Genomic DNA, 21,741 nt, shown 5'->3' on the forward strand with positions numbered 1-21,741 from the left:
ACTAATGTCCCCCCCCCCCCCCCGTTTGAAAACCACTGCCCTAGAATATATGGCATGCTGAAATTACATACAAATAATTGTCCACTCAGATTGATTGTGCATTTTATAGGCAGTCCTATAAAATCTTAAGGTTTTTATTTTGCCTTCTTCATCCACTCAACTTAATAAAAAATTTCACGGAATTTCTTGCAAAAATAAAAGACATGAAATTGGCATCTTCAGATATGATGGTGAGTTTTGACATAAACTGTCTTTGCAAATATTCCTCATTTTGCAACAATAGAAATTTTAGCCCAAGAATTTTCATCATACATTGTTGACTTATTCGAATTCACATTCGCGTATGATTACTTCTCGTGGAAAGATAAACTATACAAACAAGTTGAAGGAATTGTGGTGGACATGCCATCACCTAACTTAGCTAACTTTTATCTACAACACCTGGAAGAATGAGTCTTCTCTCTCCACCATAACTATCTATAAGGCTACCCTACACGGATGATTTTTTGCAATTTGGAAGCACACAGAGCCATAATCCATTCATTCCTAAAAAAAAAAAAAAAAAAAAAAATGAACAGCTCATGTCCTTGAATTAAATTTACACTAGAAAAAGAAGCATTAAGAGGAACTTGCTTTCTATGCATGTTTATTAGGTGGGAACATCATAGATATCACTTTTTTTTTTACTTCTGTCTGCTGAAAACCAACTTTTATAGGTACAACCCAACAATAACAAAAAAATAATTAACAATCCTCCTATACACAAAAGAAAAAATCCTCAGGACTCCTATATCTTATATTATATCAAAGGCATTTCTGAATACCTATTCAAATTCAATCAAATTGACTATGTGTTACCTAATGGTGAACAAACTTTCACCAGTGATGATCCTCGGTGTATACTAATTATGCTTTTCATGCTACTTGTGTAACTACGGACAGGAAGATCGATCAAAAACCATATTTGTGATCACAAAGACCATGTATATCTGGCTTATCAAACCTCATAAATCTGCCTAGTGCAACATGGAATTGAAAACACTAACCATAGGATCTGTTGGTATAACACTAAACTATTTTATAAATAAATGTATAAATGTCATCAAATTCCTGATATGTACCCTCAGGAAGTGTACAGGATATTATGATAGTACTACATAAAAAAAGTTACACCATTACTAACTTCCAATCAACAATTTTCCTCCAAATTAATCTGTTATCTATTAAGACTCCAACATTATCAAATCTTATATTTGTGTCTTGTAAAGCACTTTTCACTTTATCAATCCACCTATAACTTGGTCTTCCTCTGGGTCATTTTCCTGGCAAAGAAAGAACAGTTGTTTTGCTAATGCATTTTTGAATGAATGCTAACAGTGTCAAGTCTTTTCCTAATGTCCTCGTTTTAAATACAATACTGCCATTAATGCCATCTGTTCACTTTACTGATTTTTCTCATATCTGTGCTCATAACAATAAAACGCTTTGAAGTATATTATTGTTAACCCAGCTCTGAGATCCATAGGTTAAAATTGTTTTGTACTGCCTTGTGTACAACTAATTTAGTAATCAATAACATAAAAACGATTTACTTTACATATATATTTTAATTAGTATAAAATGTTCACTCTAGTATCAAGGTCATCTTCAGTATGGCTTTCAAATTAAACACGAAGAACAGAAAATGGTGTTCAAAAGAATGAAACGTGAACTGCACATACATGATGTAGATCTTTAGCTGAGCCTAGAAAAGTAGATATCTTGTTAATAGGACAGAATTACATTTGTAGGCTAGTTAATCTAATTCATTTGGTTAATACCTTCTTGGGTGCCTTTAACATAAGGAACAGTGACACAACGGACCACCTCTGTATCACTATTTTGATAGGCAGATGACAAGGTAACTCTAATTATTATCTTGTCAACATATGATTCAGTAAAACCAAGTAAGGAAGATGGGCTTGATGTAATTTATTTCTTGGGAACAGCAGTTTGCTGTTCCCAAGAAATAAATCTGTAAATGTAATGTTTGCTGTAAATCAGCACCATTAAAGTCTTAATGGTGCTGATTTACAGTTATGATGGTGTGGAAGAGAATGAATGTAAAGTCTAGTATGAAAGAATACTGAGAAGTGAAGGCTACCATCTGGTTGATGAATTAATAGGAGATCTAAAAAAGGCAATCCAATTGTTCTCTTCTAACTTAAGAGTGTACCAGATATTGGAAGTTTTTTCCCACTTGATTAGACTATAATAAATTTAGTTTAATCCTTTATCCAAGTGTAAGCAAACAAAGTTTGTGCCTGAAGTATCTTCAGGACTGAGGCTACTTGTGGTAAAGGTGGACCAAGCTCTCATCACTCCTTGTCTTAGTATCTACCATAATGCAAAGCACATCTCCTTGAGGACATGTATACTGCTATGCATTAAGGGAAGGGCCACTACCCAGACCGGTTTCGACCTTTATTGAATGTTCAAGTACAGGTCAAACTCCAAAAACTCAGCATTGTTCCCACTCAGTAACAGGCTCACCCTGCTGTTGAGAAGAACTCTCAGAACCGGTTGGCTCTGCACCGTGGCAGGCTTACCCCCAACACCGAGTAGAGCCTCTAACATTAGTCGATTATGACTAATGAGATAATTAAATTTTCATAAGAGCTTTTCTTTGCAGAAATGGTTGAAATACACTGCATTATTTCTTATAAATCTTGGGATGGAGTAGCAACTGGTCCATCATGAACATATTTTATTTAATTATTTTCATTTGTTTATTTTTTTAAAAATCTGTTAAAATTGATTTTACTATAATCTTAATTAGACGATGATGCTCTACATCAGCATTTCCCAAACTATGTTCTGCAGAACACTAGTGTTCCACAGAAAGTGAATTAAGTGTTCCATGAAAAATTATCAAAATTAATATGAACCTGAAATGGTTTTAAATGCTGTGACAAGTTCAAACATGTTTGAAAATCAGGTACTCCTCACTTTGCGTGTGGATTGTGCTATTAAGGCCAGTGCACGCTGGCCTTAATAGCACAATCCACACGAGTGAAGTATGGAGGTACCTATTCTACGAAATGTGCAGTCACATGCAAGGTCAATGCAATGGGTTTTGGCCCAGCACGCCTGTACCTGGCCGATGATACTTGACCAAGGTGTTCCGTTAAAATTTCAGGATTTGTGAAGTGTTCAGTCGTAGGAAATGTTGAGAAACCCTGCTCTACATCATGTACATGCAGTTCATGTGAGTCATTTTGTTGAATGTACCGGTTTCTGTTCTTGTTTAATTTGAAAATCATACTGAAGATGCCCTTGATATTAGGGCAAAAATTTTATACTACTTAAAATATATACATAAGGTAAATCCATTTTATGTTATTCATTAACTGCCTTAAATTCCTATATGTCATGTTATATCAGAATTTAATTTCATTTTTATTCTATATAAATTTATTCAGCTGACTTCCTACCATATCAGCTTTACTAATTCTGTTGTCTATTTTCATATTTAATTTGCCATCTTCACTAAAAATTGTGACTAAATAGCTGAAATGTTTTACTTGTTCTATAGATTCACCATTCAGGATATGGTTGATGTTTTCAGCATTTTTTTTTTTTTTTTTTTTTTTTTTTTTGCCTATTTTCACTATCTTTTTATTGCAGCATTTTTTTGCCTATTTTCACTATCTTTTTATTGCTGATTTTCATATCAGATTTGTTATACTGGTTCTTCAGTTTAGTCAGGGAATCTTGCAGGCTTGTACTGGATTTATTTACAAATATAACATCATCTGCATAAAATAGAGAGCAGAGATTAACATTACCAATTTTGAGATCAGACTTAATACCACTTTCCTTTATAATGTAATCCATATAGATAATGAATAACAATGAATAAAGAGATGAATGTTTATTCAAAGGAAATGCTGAAGCCCTACTTCATTGACCAAACCTTAATTGTAATGACTGCCTTACCATCACTAGAGTTTGGGAAATTGTTATCCTTAACTCTATTAAATAAGACGTATTTTAATTGTATTTTCAGTCCAGTAGTGTTTTTATTGTAATGAAATACACAACTGCATGTATAGTAGGATTCTGATGTAATGCATGTACTCTCATGTTTCTTTTGCTCGAATTCCTCACTTTTGTTCTTGGCTGATACTGATGATTTCTTATGATACCTAAGATGAAATATTTGTACAGTAAATAATTTTTACTTTGGTACATGTCTGATTTTATAATTATGTTACTCAGTTGAAACGATTATCAAAAAACTGCATGCATTTTGATACATTGCATATAGAATTCCAGGAAATTTGGAACTTATATTTTTATTTTATGTATACCCAAAATTTTGATTCCTAAATGAGGTGTACAGCTTATTTTCTTAAAAATGTGATATAAAGTTATTCTTAATCAAAAAATATTCTTTTTTCGTAGCACGAATAAAGAATTGTCATTCCATAGATTTTACTGTTTTCAGATTTCACAACCTGGTGCACCTCTTTTTAGCTTAGATGGACATAATGCTGAAGTTACCAATGTAGCTTGGAATCCTTCTGACAAAAGCAAAGTAAGCATTTTTGTAAATTTGTATTTTTATCATCTGATTTAATTCCATTTGCGATCCTAATTTTCTCTGAATATATATATTCTTTGAATACATCATAAAATAATGATAATTGCTCTACAACCCAAATGCTTTCCCTCGCATGTGCAGTCATAACATTGAGCTAATAAAAGGCATTTCTTTTATTACATACAGGGATGACAGTATGGTTAACTTCCTGGGAGTAGGTGACTGAGAAACCCTATAACCAAATGATCTTGTTAAAAAAAAAAAAAGTGAAAATGTATGTTCAGTAAGTCCAGATTGTTCCATCTAATCATGGTCAGAAATGTTCATAATGATAAACAGCAACAGATTTGCTGTTTTTTTTTTCAGAAGTAGGATAAACCACAAGTGCAGGATATTTGATAAACGCTGTGGTAGACAAGAGGTAGCTTATTCTTTGTTGAGCCTATAAAAGAAGAAAGATTTAACTGGATGAAAAGTCACATTGAGTCTACTCTATCTAAGTAGTGCTGCAGTCTCTTCTCAGAAATACCCTTCAGTTTAGGGATGACAGTATGGTTGTTAACTTCCTGGGAGTAGGTGAGTGAGAAACTCTATGACCATTAATGATCTTGTTTAAAAATAAAAGGACTTGGTGAAGCCATCAGGCAAGAGGGAGTGATCTTAATAAAAATTTATTTCTTATATCAGCAATGCTTCAGTAGAGCATAAGGAGTGAGCCAAATAGATGAAAGACTCAATGGTGCCAGATTTTTGACAAGGATGGTGATGCAACTAAGCATGAATATAAAGTCTGGTTTGTGTTTTCTTTCGAAAGGCAGAAAACTAAAGTATGCATCTGGCTGGCAATGAATAAGGAGGTCTAAAAAAGATATATGATGATTCTTTACCACTTCAAGAGTAAATTGTATATAAGAATGAACAGCTTTAATCTTTGTAATGAATTTACTGAAGCTCAGATGGGAAATCCTGCTATACTGCAAAAATGAAATGTTGTCCATATATCTGTACCATAAGGAGATCATAGATGTTAATGAGCAGTTGCTGTTCATATGATATTTAGCAAGGGTAGAGAAAAGACTACTCATGGCAGGATCCTCAACTTTCTGGTAAAACTTATTCTGACAAGAAGTAGCTAGAATGGTTGACAAAATCAAAGATATAAAGAATATCTGTGGTGAAGTCTTGTTGGAGTAATTTTAATGTTTCATCTAGAGGAACATTCGTGAAGAGAAGCATAACATCCATGGTGATTCAGAGATCATCTAGGCAAAGACAAAGCTTTGAGATTTTTTTCTTTCAAGTAAACTGTTCTTAAAGTGAAGACCAAGGGTAAATTGGAAAGGTGCTTAACTACTTTGTAATATTGCAAACCAATGCAGTCAGCAAGAGGTTGTGATGAAACATTTGTTGTGTGGACTTCGGAGAGTCCATACACTCTAGTTGGGGGCCAACAGGAAACACAATGAATTTAATTTATTTATTTGACTAGAAGTTCAGACTATTAAAAAGGGGTGTGTTAAGGTAGCTTGGTTACATAACAATAAGGTAAATTTCCTCAAGTATTCTTTCTTAAGTTAAGGGGATAATAAATCCCATATTATTTTACAGCTGGGTACGAAACTTGGAGATCGAAATCTAAGAGTTTCATGCCGAAGAACTATCGGCGAGTCCAAGCGTAAGTCATCACTTGGATAGTACAACACTATGGCAACTCGTGTCAAAGGTGGAGCAAGCTCCGTCACTATCCTTAATATTTTCTCATAATGTAAAATGCAGCTCCAGGTGTATTACTGTTTTACATTATGAGGAGAGATCACTACCCAGACCGGTTTGGACCCTTATTGAGGTCTCATCAGTGAGCAGGTAGACCTGGAATATCAAAGTTTAAGTGAACCGAACTTACATATACCCCCTACTAACAAATTGGCAGCCCAGTGTACCCATATATTATTATTACTATGATAAAGAGCCAAGAGTTTATTTTTCTGGTGACATAAATTAAGTTAAGGGGATAATAAATCCCGTATTATTTTACAGCCGGGTACAAAACTCGGAGATCGAAATCTAAGAGTTTCATGCCGAAGAACTATCGGCGAGTCCAAGCGTAAGTCATCACATGGGTAATACAACACTATGGCAACTCGTGTCAAAGGTGGAGCAAGATCCATCACTATCCTTAATATTATTTCCTATCTTGAACCACGGTAACTTTTCCTAATTTATCAGCTTCGGTGATAATAAAATTTCTATGTTTCTTTAAGGAGAGCATCATCTTAAGTTCTGGATAAAACAAATCTGAAGGTGGGGACTTTTTTTTTTATATATATATTTTTTTTAATATACAGGGTGTTCGGGATAAATTTGACAGTTTCGTAAGGAAAAAGAAAATCTTCTTTGTATCTATTAAATTTAATGAATTGACAAAAAAACATTACAGGCAGAGTTAATTACAATACTATCAACAAGATTTACTCAAAATAACCACCATTAGCATCGATCACAGCTTCAATTCTGCTTCGGAACCTCGAACAAGCTGATGCTACAGTCTCCCTGGGAAGGGCCGCAAAAACTGTTTTAATTTTATCCATTAACTGGGCTTTTGTATTACTGGAAGTGCGATTGGTGTCTTTTTCAACTGCGCCCCATACAAAATAATCCATGGGGTTAAGGTCTGGGGAGTTTGGAGGCCAAACATTTGGACTGGTGAAGTCGTAGAAATTTTCAGACAACCATTTTTGACTTTTCCCAGAGGTGTGGCAAGGGGCCGAATCCTGCTGCCATACATACGGCCTACCATTGGCTACCCTTGTTATCCAGGGCTTGACTACAGTTAGCAACTCCACGAACAAAGCCCGAATTCCAATGCCAGGGTTCTTCAACACCTGTTCCTGCAGATTTGCGAGGAATTCTGCTGTACGAACGCAATCAGATCGTCTGCTAGGGATCTTTCTTCTTGCTACATCCTCGTAGTCACCATTGCAAGTCTCTAGTTCATGCCTGATTGTTTTTACTGTATTCAGGGAGCATTGGGCAGCAGTCGTAATATCCTTATTTTGATGGCGGGCACGAATCATCATGATACAAGTTATTCTCTTCCATGATTCAGGTGGGTTCCAGCTATCCATCCTTTCTGACATCTTGTATATGAATGAAGAAGGGTCCAAACTTTTAAATGAAGAGAAGTGTGTGTTAATACATGTAACTTACGGAAAAATATAATTAATTATAAATATGTCAAATTTATCCCGAACACCCTGTATATATATATATATAATTTTTTTTTTTTTTTTAAATCTCATTAGAAGCTGGAAAATACTTGAGACCATGCCCTCTGTTATTTGCATATAGCTTACATGTCAACAATGCTCTCATTGTCAAATCTCTGTTTTTGTAACTTATACTTGTTTATTATTGTGCCAATAATGTTTACTTACATGCCTATTCTCTGAAATATTTTGACATGGTATGTCTTTAATTTGAAGTTTAAAAGTTATGGAGTTATTTTGAGATATTCTTTATTAATAAAGTAAATAACTATTCTGATTTAGAATTTTTAATTGTAATGGTACAGTGTGCACATGTTTAGTTTGTTATGAAGATTTCAGGTAAATTTAATCTTCTCACTACTCTTTTGTTTACATTTCTGCTTTTTTGTGTATTGCTCTAAAGATGTTTGGTTCTGCCAATCCTTTGTGTTCTGTTGTCAGTACACTATTTTCTGCAATTTCCTTTGTTCTGTTTTGTTATTTCATTTGTTTATATATAATTTTCCTGTTGTATATAAACATTGTTCTCTCATCAGTGTGCTATTTCCCATAATTTCCTGGTCCTTATTTTGATGTCATTTGCTTAGAAATTCAGTTTGCCGTCGTGCAGTTTTTGAACATTTACTGTTTGTAATAGTGAGCTTACAAAAAATAAAACATTGGTTCTGTGATTGTTAAGCCGAGATTTTATCAGTTTTTTTATAGTGATCACTATAGCACATCTATATATATAAGTAAATAGATAGATGTGCTAGATATATATGTATAGATATATAGATATATTTTTTTAAAATATATATATATATATATATCAGTAAGGAGCACTGTGTGTCAATTTTAGTTCCTTTTTCAGCATTTCAGCACAGATAAAATAAAATTATTCTGTACAATGTGTTTGACATGTACAAATTTTTATTATAATTATTTTTTATTTATTTATTTATTTTAAATAGATAGTTACCTGCGCTGATGATGAGCGTATCTTATTCTGGCAGATAGGAGAAGTAGGTTTAAATGAAGATCCAAATAATTTGTGTTCTGGGAAAGTACAGATTTTAAATCAGAAAGGTTTGTTTTGTTAATAAAGAAATTATCACCAATTTTATAATAAAAATAATAAGAAAAAATGTTTGTGTGTGTGTGTGTGTACACACTAGTCCTGATTGTAGGAGATCACTTTCCTACAGTTTGCTTGTTTTGTTTTGTTTTTGTTGAGAGTGTTTAAGAAGTGATGAAGTGAGGTATTTGGTTATGCTGTCCTTCAGATGGAAGAATATATATTCCTTTAGGTTTTTCCTAGCATTTTATTAATTGTTCATCTCCCTTGATGATTTCATTTGGAATGATCCTTCAGTGGTATAGCATGCATATGCTCTCCACATTCTCAAGAGTTTTTGAGAAGTCATTAACATTTGGTTGCCATAGTGCAGCTTTCATGAATATGCATTCTTGATCCAGATTTATGAATCGTGCATATGCTCTCTTCCAGTTGTTTCTATAACACGTATATGCAAGATGTTATCTATTTTTTTTTATTAATTAGCAGTGCAGAAATCTGATGTAGCAGACCACACCCTACATATTTGTTAGTCAGTTGTGAAGGAGCCTGTGAACAATCCATATGTGGTATAATCACATGTATTTATATGCATCAACTAAAGACTAGCATCTCCCTTTGTACTCTCTGGTTGTCTACCTGATTCCTTGCTCATGTTGTTTATTATATTTTGGCCAGACCTCATCTGCCTTTGTTTGAAACTAGTTGAGTGCTTTATCTGGTAAGTATACTAGCAACACAATTATTATGTCCTCATTCCACAGAAGCCTACATAATGAAATCCAGTCTTACAGAGACCATGCTCTTAAAAGTGAATACATTTGAAAAATCACAGATCAAACAGATAATTTTTCATCACAAGTTAACTTTCCTTATAAGATGCAGGGATGATAGCATCATATCTCGGTTTTTAAAGTTGCACTGTAACCATTAGGTTCGCCACTAAACAGGCTTTAAGAATTTTCCATACAGCAGTGGTTGCCTTACTAAAAGAAGACATCAACCACACAAGGAAGCAGCTTTCTGAAATTGACAACCAGTCACTAATTATTTCATAATTGGTAACTGGCCAATGGAAGAAGGGAAATGAGTTTAGAAGGATATAAATCATACATTTGCAATCATTACTGGTCAATCTGGCCTTGTAGACCATGTATTCAATACAACCCATAGGATCTCCTGGAAGAAAACTACCATGCTCCACCATAGTAAATTTAAAAAGGAAAGACTGTTTTTAGAATCTGCAGCAGCACTCAGAAAACTGAATTTAAATAAATATGGATGCATAAAATTTCGCAAAATTTGGGAAACAATAACTGTCAGAGGTCCCACGTTACATCCTATGCCACCTGCCCATAGAGAGCGCACTACCTAGATAGGACTTTCAAGTAACCCACGTGTTTCATTTAGTATTGTGTTCTTTGTGTTACAAGAGTTATTTGTAATCCCTAAAGATGTCTCAGTGACCGAGATGAAATATTGGAAGCATTAAAATTAGTTTTTAATCCTTTCCTAGTGCTGTAAATATTTCATTAAACCTCCAACATGGTATTTCCCTCCCTACCTGCCAATACTAGGAATATGAGGTGTGGCTATTAAATAACGAGACTGGTTGCAAAAATGTGGTTTATTATTACAATTGTACGACTTAATTGTTATCCCCTTCAACATACTCCCCTCCTTTATCTATACACCGTTGCATACAAATTTTCCATTGTTGGAAGCAGTGCTGCAAGTCATCAGGTGTTATCTGCTACAGTAGCATTGCCGTTTTCTCCTTTACCTCATCCACTGACTGAAAATGGGTGCCCTTCAATGCAGATTTCAACTTCGGAAAAAGGTAAAAGTCGCATCTAGCTAAGTCCAGTGAGTAAGGTGGATGGTCCAACACTGGATCTTCTTATCAGTCAGATACTGCTTTACAGATTGTGGGCTGGAGCATTGCCCTGATGGAGAATCCAAGCGTTGTTCTTCCACAGAGCGGGTCTGTTCTTCCTCACTCATTCTCTCAGCTTGGCCAGAACCTCAAGGTAATAATGTTGGTTAACTGTCTGACCCTCTGGTACCCATTCAACCATTACCATGCCATTGATATATTAAAAAAAAAAAAAAGATAAGTATTGCCTTCAGTTTTGATTTGCTCATTCTTGCTTTTTTCATTCTCGGTGACGTGGGAGGTTTCCAGTGCACCAATTGTTTCCAGACGTCTTTCTGCTCCTGACACAAGTTTTGGGCATCATTTCGACGCAGGCTTTGTTCATGTTCAATTGCTCATGCAAAATTTGTCATACAGTTTCCTTATCAATATGCACCATGTCTGTTATCATCTGAATGCTTAATTGGCGATCGTTGCAGACAATTTCATTAATTTTTGCAACATTTTGTTTGGTTGTCTCAATGACAGTTCAAGCTGGTCGTTCGTCATCTTCAATGTTTTCTTGACCTTCAGCAAAGCGTTGGTGCCATTCAAACGTTCGCGCACGTGACGTTACATTATCACTGTACACCTCCTGCAACAGTTTCAAACACTCGGTCGGCGATTTCTTCAATTCACAAGGAATTTGAGATTAATGCGCTGCTCGAGTTTAACGTAAGACATTATTCCAGCAAAGTGACTTCACATGTGTTTCTTTTATAACTACCTACAGGCTAACTATGAGCAACAATGAACAATGCTTATCTCAACTGCTTTTAGAACCTTCAAAGGCATTCACATGCAAGCGCATCCCACTGCTACGAGTACACGATTCACAGCGCACCTTGTCTTGTTATTTAATAGCCACACCTCGTAATTTAGACAGATTTATGTATGAAAAATTGAATACATATTCACATAGCAAATAGAATGAAATATAAACTGCAGAACCTTATCAAAGAAAAAAAAATTGTCTCAATGATCATTTACCCCATAACAAAATTGTCATCATGTCCTGATATTCATTATCCAATTCTCAACTCAACATCTCACAAGGTTTCAATTTTGCATTATCACTGATTATGATTCCAAAATTGGATATCATGGTCAATATGGAGACAGGTCTTCAAAGAGTCCCTAAAGATGTGGTACATACCATATTTACTCGAATATAACTCACCCTCATGTATAACTTGCACCCCTGATTCTTTACAAAAAAGAAAACTAAAAAGTTTTGCACACGAAAAAAAAAGTTTAAACTCGTTCACGTTGGGTGATAGTAACTCACTCCCTGTGGTAAACAACACGCCCTCCCCAACATCCACTATACTGCAGATGCAAGAAAAACAAGTAGTTTTATTTTATCATTGAATAAGGTACAGAGACATTTGCAGTCTGTGTAATATATTTCTCAACAAATAGTGCAATTAGGGACAAATGGGATGAAAACGGCACTAACTAATGAATCACATGTCCCCTGCCACAGAAACTATGCTGTATAGACTCGAGCAAAACCATATGTTGCACCGGCAAACATAGTATCTAACTAAAAACTTATTGTCCAATTTTTCAATCACAAGAAATAAGTGTTTGTTTGATTGCTTTTGAAATTTTCAATGTCATTAAGACAGATCACAAAGGCTAATTTCAAATAAAATTTTACTGCAAATTGAAACATACCATATAATGTGTGTATGAGTCCATCTGCCAGCTCAACACGGAAGTGGCAGCAATAAAATCCAAACCGAAGGGTTGAGCCCGCCTTTGCGATGCACACAAACTGTAATGAGAAGTTCCATCGGAATGATAAATGGGCAAAACACCACCCCATCATGAACGTGTTAAAACTAAGAAATATATAGTGACTGTTGTTATGACAGTTTCATATATTATGGAATTCGGTTGAAAAGAATTAGTATTTCAACTCAACAATTGTTGGCTTGCCTTTGTCGTTGGGTCTTGCGATCTTTTGTTAATACCACAGCAATCATATGCATGTCTTCATAACTGCTCTATCTCTACTGACCTACCATTGCTGTCTGTTTCACACTCTGCTTTCACTTCTCGTTAGTCATTTATGAAAGATTGTTAATTACGTCTTAAGTCTTGTAAATTACTGGTAATTTTTGCTTGAAATATGGTGAAACATTCATGTTACAGTGCTGGTTTTAAACTCAAAGTTATTGATTTTGCAGAAAAACATGGCAATCAAGCAGTAGGCTGTGAGTTTACAGTGACTGAGTTTAATATGCACTATTGGCATAAACATAAACTTGCATTACAAAGCACCAATAAGTCAAGTAAAGTATTCCAAGGACCTAAAAGTGGAAAGTTTCCTGAATTGGAGGAAAAATTACTTGAATATGTGTTAGGTTTGCATAAAGATGGTTGCTGTGTTTTGCACGAAATGTTATATTTCAAAGTGCATGAGTTATCTACAAAATGAGGCATCGGTTGCACAGACCTGAAAGAGGGCTAAGGTTAGATCACAAGATTCATGAAGAGGAAAAGTCTTTCCCTTCGTTGAAGGACATCCCTTTGCCAAAGAATGCCAAAAGATTTTGAGTATAAACTGATGGATTTTCATTGCTATGTGATTCAACTTAGGAAGAGCAATCACTATATGTTATCACAAATAGCCAATGCCGATCAAGCACACATCAATTTCAACATGCTGTGCCAAACAATAATAACAGAAAATGGTGAAAAACAGTGTGATAATGTGCACAGCTGGAAGTGAAAAACAGTAATGCATGATCATACTCGCAATTACTGCAGATGGAAGAAAGTTGCCTCCTTATGTAACATTCAAAACAAAAACAATGCCAAAGGGGAAATTTCCTTCTGGAATTCATGTAAGAGTCCAAGAAGTAGAATGGATGGCTACTACATTGATTCGAGATTGGATTAGAACAGTTTGGGACAAACATGGGACCTTATTTCGACACCCCTCTCTCCTTGTGTGGGATAGCTTTCGTGGACACTTAGGACCTTAAATAATAAAAACTGAATTTTGAGAGCTTGGGAAATGATTTTGTCAGAAATAATTGCCACGAGTTTTTTAAAAACTGACATCTGTAATGCCCTGGATGGGAGAGAAGATGATGCTATTTGGGTAGATGACTTTGACAATACACACAAGGAAACTGCTCTAGTGATAGCAAGTAGGAGATTCTTGGTAAGTCATACCTATTTTCAGTTTTTTCCCAAAAACTTTAGTTTCCAAAAATCCCTGCATATAGTTCTCTTCAGACATTCTGTTAATAGCACTTTCATCAAATTCCTAGAGAGATATTTTGCACCACAGTTTTTTAGCTTTAATTTTTGGGAAAAAAAAGTGCGAGTTATATTTGAGTAAATACAGTATTTTTCACATTCTAACTGCTTCCATACTTCATCAAGCAAAAACACTACAAAAAATGGACCAATTAGCTCTACAAAATATTAGCCAGGATGAAGAGCATCTTAGCTAAGCAGCAGTAAAGACATACAATAGTTATTATGGATTCTTCAGAATACAAGAAAAAGAATGCAAATTCTACTGACTAGTACAAACACTTATACTAAACTTGATCATGACCCAATGGTTCTCATAATAAGATCTCATAATAAGATCAGTAACATGATCAAAGACATGCAACTGGTCTGAAGACACCAAATAAGTCTCATATCGAGATACCCCCCTGTTCCCAAGAATATATGGTGTTTCAAAAGTACAGAAGTAGGTCTTGCTACTCAGACCCATTGTGGATGCAAGGTATTTTCCATCTTCATTGCTGTCTGGGTATCTAGCAAACCTGCTAAGCCTCACATTGGCAAAACAACCTCTTATGTAAAAAACATGATACATTTCATTGAATGCACCAGACAGTACTAGTACCATCCACCAATGTCCACACACTAGTCTGTTCACCAATGCACTGAGAACTTAAATCATACAATTATTATATGATCTATTTCCACTGGACACCATAGTTCTCTTCAGATATTGTATTAATAGCACTTTCATCAAATTCCTAGAGGGATATTTTGAACAGAAAGATGGATTGGCAGTGGGTTCTTCCTTCTCTTCTCTGTTAGCAAATATGTCAATGATATATTCATCGTTTGGCCCAGCTCTACTACCTAATTAGAAGAATTTGTCTCATACCTGAATAATATTTGCCTTCATATTAAATTCAGTTTTGAATTGGAAGTCAACAGGTCTTTACTATTTTTAGACACACTTGTAGTATCCAAGCAGAACACACTCAGTTTCTCAGTTTATAGAAAGCCAACAAACACTGGATGTTACTTACATGCCACATCCCATCATTATCTGGCACAAAAAACAGACATTGTTTGTACCCTGCTGATACAGCTTGCAAAATTTCTACTAATATGGATTAAAGAAACCATGAGCTTGATTACTTCAACACCATCCTGCCAAAGAATGGTTACAACAGAACATTGGGCAACAAAATTCTATCTCAACTTCCCAAACAGTCAGAAGAACATGAAACAAGATTTCAGAGGAGCAGTAATTCTCCCCTATATAGTCAGTCACAGATAAGATTTCAAGTTGCTATGTCAGCAGAGTATAAAGGTTGCCTTCTATCCTCTCCCCTTCAGCAAGATCTCTAATCTGAAATCTCCAAAACGTCCTCATCCACCACTTAAAGTGGTGTCTACAAGATCAACTGTACTTGTGAATTGTGCTACATAGGACATATAGGCAGGTCAGGAGAGACATGCAAATCAGGACTGGCAGCACATAAAACTGAATTGCTTCACATCAATACTTTTGAAGAGCATTCAAGAAATCAGCTGAAATGATTAAACACTTTCAACAGTGCAACAAGAAACAAAAGATATTACATTGTCTGGTCTTCTCTCGTTAAACACAATGTGTGTGCAGTTGACAGGTTCACAGAAGACCATGAACCTCGTATACCTTCATAGCACATACATGCTTTCCATTGTTATTCCTGTTTTCATATATTTCATTGTGAATGTTATCTGTTTGTAAACTTCTTAATTTATTCTCATATTTCTTCTGATGATGCAAAATGTGAATTTCAAGAAACTAGTTGAGTAATTAATAAACTATTTAAATTCTGTTATTTTATGTGGTAAGAATACTGGCAACACAGTTGTATTGTGTTTATTCCTTTTCTTTATTCGTTTTTAGACCAGTATTAATCGACTGTTCTTGTCATACAAAATCATTAGCACTACATTGCTGAAATCTCTGTTGTGTGTGCATGTACTTTAGTTATATTCATTTCATGCTGAAGATGTGTATGAAAATGGATGAAAATTTTATGTTAATAACATTGATTGATACTATTGATTAGTGTATCTACCTTTGTACAAATTCGTTTCACCTGTTTCTAATGTAACATCAGGAATAGATATGCCTGGTCTGCCAAGCAGATAGCATCTCAAACCGACAGGCTGCAGGCAGGGCCGTGCCGTGGGTAGTAGGTGCCCTTGTGCAAAACTTTTTTCAGAGCTCCCATAAAATAAGTTTCATTAAAAAATTTTACGAAACATTTTACTTTGTTAAAAGTACAAAACAGTTTATACACATATATAAAAATAAATTTTATTAGTAGAACATAGTAATCACTGAAATAATTCATTAATAAGGAATTTTTAATAATAAAAATTTTCAAAAATGTTTATTCCTTAATATATATATATATATATATATATAAATTACATTTATTTTAATATAAAAAGAAATGTTACATAAAAAGATAATTTGGAGATATGCTTTTAACTATATAACATTTAGTATAAATGTAAATTTATTTTACATATTTATCCATTACTAAATCACTTAAGGAATTGAACAACATAGATACGAATATAAATTAAATTACACTTTAATAAATATTTCTGATATTTCGGCAACGTCACGTGGCCATCTTCAAAAGGAGTTTACAAAAAAAGGCACGTGCATGTAGGCAATACAACACAGTAACTGAGAATGAAGAGATGAAGCTATTGTTCTCCTAAAAATCCTGATGGTGCCCTCTAGCGGGCTAAGTAGGTGTTCTTGGCCGTTGGGCTGAAGGTCTGCTGATGTAAGCCTCCCAAATTTGGGGCAGTCACATACAACCCAATTTGTTGAGGTTTGGAGAGTTTCTTAGGGCTGAGACTGATTCCATGAATAGTCTTGAGAATTTGTATTTGTATTCCTCTAGCTTTCTTCCACCGTATTCTGTGGCATGTATCCAGAGCATGGTCTGCAAGACCAGAATGGCTGTACTTGTGAAAACAGATGTAGTCCTTGTGTTCAGAAATTCTGATATTCGCTGTCCTGCCTGTTTGGCCAAAGTAAGACAGTTTACAGCTGCAAGGGACCTGGTATACACCAGGTAGGTCTAGGGGAAGTGGTTGGTCTTTAGTGGAGCAGATAAGGGATGCCAATTTTCTGTATGGCCTGTAACAGGAGGTCAGTAGTGATGCATAACCAACGTTTAAGACTGTCTATGAGAATACATATTTATCTGTCTTGCTTTAGCCGCCACAAAATTTTTAATAATATCTTTAATGTCTAATGAATATCTATAATATTATTTTCAATTGATATAATTGATAAATCCTTTAGACAGTCTCCAGACATTGTTGACCACAAATAATTTTTTATTAGTTTCAAGTTTTGAAAAACTTCTTTCCCCTTATGCTACAGATATTGGTAATGTTAAATAAATACGCATCACAATCGCAGTATTCGGAAACGTGTCGGTTAATTTATTTTCGTATATATAATTTAAAACATCCTGAGGAGCCGACTCTTTGTTAATAAAACATTGCAAAGTTTTTAATTCCTCCAATAAAGTCATACCATCAATATCACAATTGTCGGAATCTTGATTGGCGCTCAGTTTTAAGTGCAAATCTTTACAATGTTTCATTAAATCTTCATTGCTCCAATCTTTTAATTTGCTAATGTCTCTTATAACTTTAAAGTCCTCGCTATGTTGTTTTAAGAGTATGAATCTTTCCGTGACTGAAGTTATTGTCATGTATAAAATTGCGAAGAAAAAATTTATTTTAAAATTTTGTTTAGGATCATGCGTTGGATCAATATTTAGATCGTTTGCTACTTCTTTTGCAGTTCTAATAACATTTTCAAAATATTGGTCTATTCGGCGAGTATTTAATTTTTGTATAACATAATCAAGATTTTCTGTAATTTTTCGTATATCAAATGTTGGATTCTGCATTATTTTGCTTGCAACATTTACGAGACTTAAGATTTCATACCAAACATGAACAGAGCAAATAAATTTAAATGAATAAATCTTTGAAATTAAGTTGTCTGCCTGAACTCTAGAATCTATATCTTTAGTTTCATCTTCCGTAATATCAAAAAGAGCCTGGTATAGTTCGCCCACCGATTACAGATCCCTTGACACTTCTGCGCATGTCAGAAAAAGGAGAATCCATTCCGATAATAGGGTAATCAATCTGTCTTCTGGGATGAGTTTGTTTATTATTACAGGTTGGAAAATTTAGCTTTTCTTTTACGAACATTGCTGTTTTTAAAGTGTAACTATTTTGTTTGTATAACAGTTGGAAAAATGTACGTAGAGTATTAACAAAATTAAAAAAGTATAGCATAAAACGAAAATTTAACTAAGTTTATTTTTAAGAAAGTTTTCTATAAAATGAAAATAATTATGCAGAAAAACAGAAATTTTTTCAAATGAACTTAGATATTCTAAACTTACAGTTGAGAGAACTGAGACACTTTAATGTCCTGAACCGATCAATTATTTATGAGTTGTTGTGACTCTTTTAACAAGCCCATGCAAAAAAAATGTTGGAAAAAAATACCATTGTCAAATCCTTTTAATCTTCAGAGTCATCTGAATCGGTGTCCGAATCGCCATCACTTTCACTTAAACTGATCACCAAAGGTTTGCATAATTCTTCAATAATTCTGTCTCTGTCCCAATACATATTTTCCAATGAAGTGACATGAGAGCAATATTTTCCCCAGTTTTGAACTGTAATACTTTCAATCGCCTGTTCTGAAAGCTTAAAAAGTTTCGACATGTCGATATCCCCAGTTATGTTGCGATTGCGAATGAAACTTTTCACTTCTGCCCAAACATACTCAATAGCATTAATATCGCAATGATATGGTGGTAGCCTTAAAGCTAGAAATCCATGCTCTTTGAGCATCGTCTCGAATTTTAATAGTTTAGTCGTGGGCAAGTTTCTTTTGACCAAATTAAGCAATTCAATTTTTTGCATATCTGAGGAATGAGAAATGTTATTTGCAGAGAGCCAATCCATAAGAACTTGCTTCTTATTAGACTAATTTGGAACTTTGTTTAATCGAATAGAGTGATATGAAGCATTATCAATTATAACAACAGCATTTTTAGGAAGGTTTGGAATCGGTTTTTCTTCTGCCCACTTTTTGAAGATTGTAGAATTCATTTGTCCATGGTAATCTCCAATAGTTGAATTTGCTTTGTATAGTAAGTTTGAATTCGGTAAAAAAAAACTATTTCTCCACCCGCACACAAAATTATTATGCACCGCGAGGCATTTCCGGTTTGTAGCACTCTACATTCTTCTTTAGACTGCCAACATTTTCCATAAGTTAAATTACTATCGATCCAAGTTTCATCTAGATACACAATCGGTCTTTTCTCCTCCCTGAAACGTCTTATTGCTCTCAAATACTGCATTCTAGATAAAACAATGTCACTTCGCTCCATGATAAGTTTCCTTTTGTTCTGGGACTTTTTAAAACAAAATCCGATTTCGTGAAGTATTTTCCTTAAAGTTTCTCTTTTCAAAAGAAAATTTATTTTTTCTTTAAGCACAGGAATCAATTTCAAAACAGTTGGCACTCTTTTCTCGACCACGTAAAATTCGTGAATAGTTCTTCTTATAACATCTACGTCAAAATCATTCAAAGCTACGGTTTCGATGGTTTTCTTTCTCTGGCACTTTTTTAGGAGATTTAAATTTTGGCTTACCTTCACCTTTTGATTCCCTATGAATTCTTTTAACAGTCGACCCCAATACGTCTGCAATTGCACTTGCACGTTTTATGACTTGTGAAAGGGGAACAAAGAGACGGCCTTCTGACTATTCTTTTTCACAGAATGTCAGCACATTATTCAATATTCTTTTGCAAGAGCTACTGAAACGTTTAACAACAGAACTTGTTGACTGTACTGGATCCATCATACAAATTAATAATAAAAAAATAATGCAAAAAAGTGACAACAAAAATCAAGCTAGTACTAGTACAGCGACAGACAAGAAAGCATGTGGTTTCGCATGTTGGCGACCAATTCGTACATCCTTCATTTCTTTCTCCCCTTCAGCATGAATCGACTATTCTTGGCAAAATTCCAAGGATAGACCTACAAACGGTGGGCAAACTAAATTTCCTTGATATTATTTTTAAGTGGCTCTATTGCTTCTACTCTACTTTCCTACCTAGTAGCAGAAAGTGGATTCAAATTTAAAACACGAATATGTTTTTTTAATATAGCCCAATGCTTCATAGATATTGAAAAATAATTATATAATTCCTGTATTATCTCAAAAAATTTTACAGTTTCACAGGATATCTTAGCTGCATCATTAACTACCAAATTTAATGAATGAGCAGCACACAGAATAAAAAATGCCCTTGAATTTATTTCAAGGATTTTTTTCTGCAGTCCATTATGTTTGCCTCGCATGTTAGAACCGTTATCTCATAAACTTGGCCACGTAAATCCGAAATGTTAATATTCAATAATTTTAAATAATTTTTTATAAATTGAAATATTTCTTGCCTAGTGGTATCTTCTACAGATTAAAAACCCAAAAAATTTTAATGAATTTTTGCTATATTTGTATCTTTATTTTGATTAACAAATCTAATAACAATAGATAATTGTTCTGTGTGGCTTATGTCCAGAGTAGTGTCAAGAATTAACGAATAATATTTCGCCTCTTTAACCATTTCTAAAATTTTTTGTTTTATAGCTTCGGAAATTATACGGATGATTTCATTTTGTATTTTATTACCTAAATAATGAGCACTGTTCCTTTTTTGTGATGTTTGGATGCGATGCAAGTGTTCTGCCATTATCGAATCAAATTTAGCAACAGTTTCTACTAACTTTAAAAAATTGCCATTATCATCTTCAAAAAGTTTTTGTGAAGAACCTCTAAAAGCTATACACTGTCTTGATAAATATTGTATTATGTAGATTAACCGTTCTATAACAGATTGCCAATGTTTTTTCTCAGTTTCGTATAATCTTTGTTGTGTGCAATCAATAATGCATTTCTTAATCAACGACATTTTAAGTTCGCTGTATTTTGAACAGTTTTTAATGTGCGCGGAACTTGTCTTGTGTATTTTTAGTATATGACTCAAATGTTGCCAATTGTTACAACCATATTCGTTAGAAAGTTGGGAATTTTGACTACCAAATATTTTGCAATAATAACAGAAAACTGAATTTCGTGATTCTGAGTAAACTAAATAACTTCGTAAAAGTTTTTCTCCATTTGCTAAAGTTTGATAATAGTATGAATTGGAAAACTTGTGGTCAGATTTATCTTTGGGAAATTCTTTATTAACTGCTTGATGCAGGCAATGCTCAACTAAATAATCTCTAACGTTGGTAGTTATATGATTCGACCCAGTACCTGGATCATTAACATTAAAATTTAAAGTAAAATTTGAAGTTTCGTGTTTCGCTGAATCGGAATCCAATATTTCTTCTGCTGCAACTTCTGTAGACAGTCCAGTCAGGCCAGTTTCATTTTCACATGTAATATTTGTTTCTTCATAGTTATCTTGTGTCCTCTCTTTTTCTGTAGTAGAGCTACAAGGAGTACTTGCTTCGTCAGAACTTTCTGTTCTTTGTTTTTTATGTAATCGTGAATTTAAAAATTT

The 21,741-nt window shown here is 34.2% G+C and overlaps 1 protein-coding gene across 1 annotated transcript in view; it reads left to right on the plus strand.

Annotated features, from left to right (window-relative positions):
* Positions 1-21,741, plus strand: part of l(2)dtl (WD40 domain-containing protein denticleless) — a 185,604-nt gene that overhangs the window by 134,467 nt on the left and 29,396 nt on the right. The window contains exons 12-13 of the mRNA XM_090399361.1: positions 4,490-4,579; positions 8,805-8,919. Of these exons, the coding sequence (XP_090255487.1) occupies positions 4,490-4,579; positions 8,805-8,919 (205 nt within the window). The remainder of the gene's footprint in view (positions 1-4,489; positions 4,580-8,804; positions 8,920-21,741) is intronic.

This window comes from Typopeltis vanoorti, chromosome 10, assembly GCF_054136105.1.
Source record: "Typopeltis vanoorti isolate ZY-2024b chromosome 10, IOZ_Tvanoo_1.0, whole genome shotgun sequence".
NCBI classification, from domain to species: domain Eukaryota; kingdom Metazoa; phylum Arthropoda; class Arachnida; order Uropygi; family Thelyphonidae; genus Typopeltis; species Typopeltis vanoorti.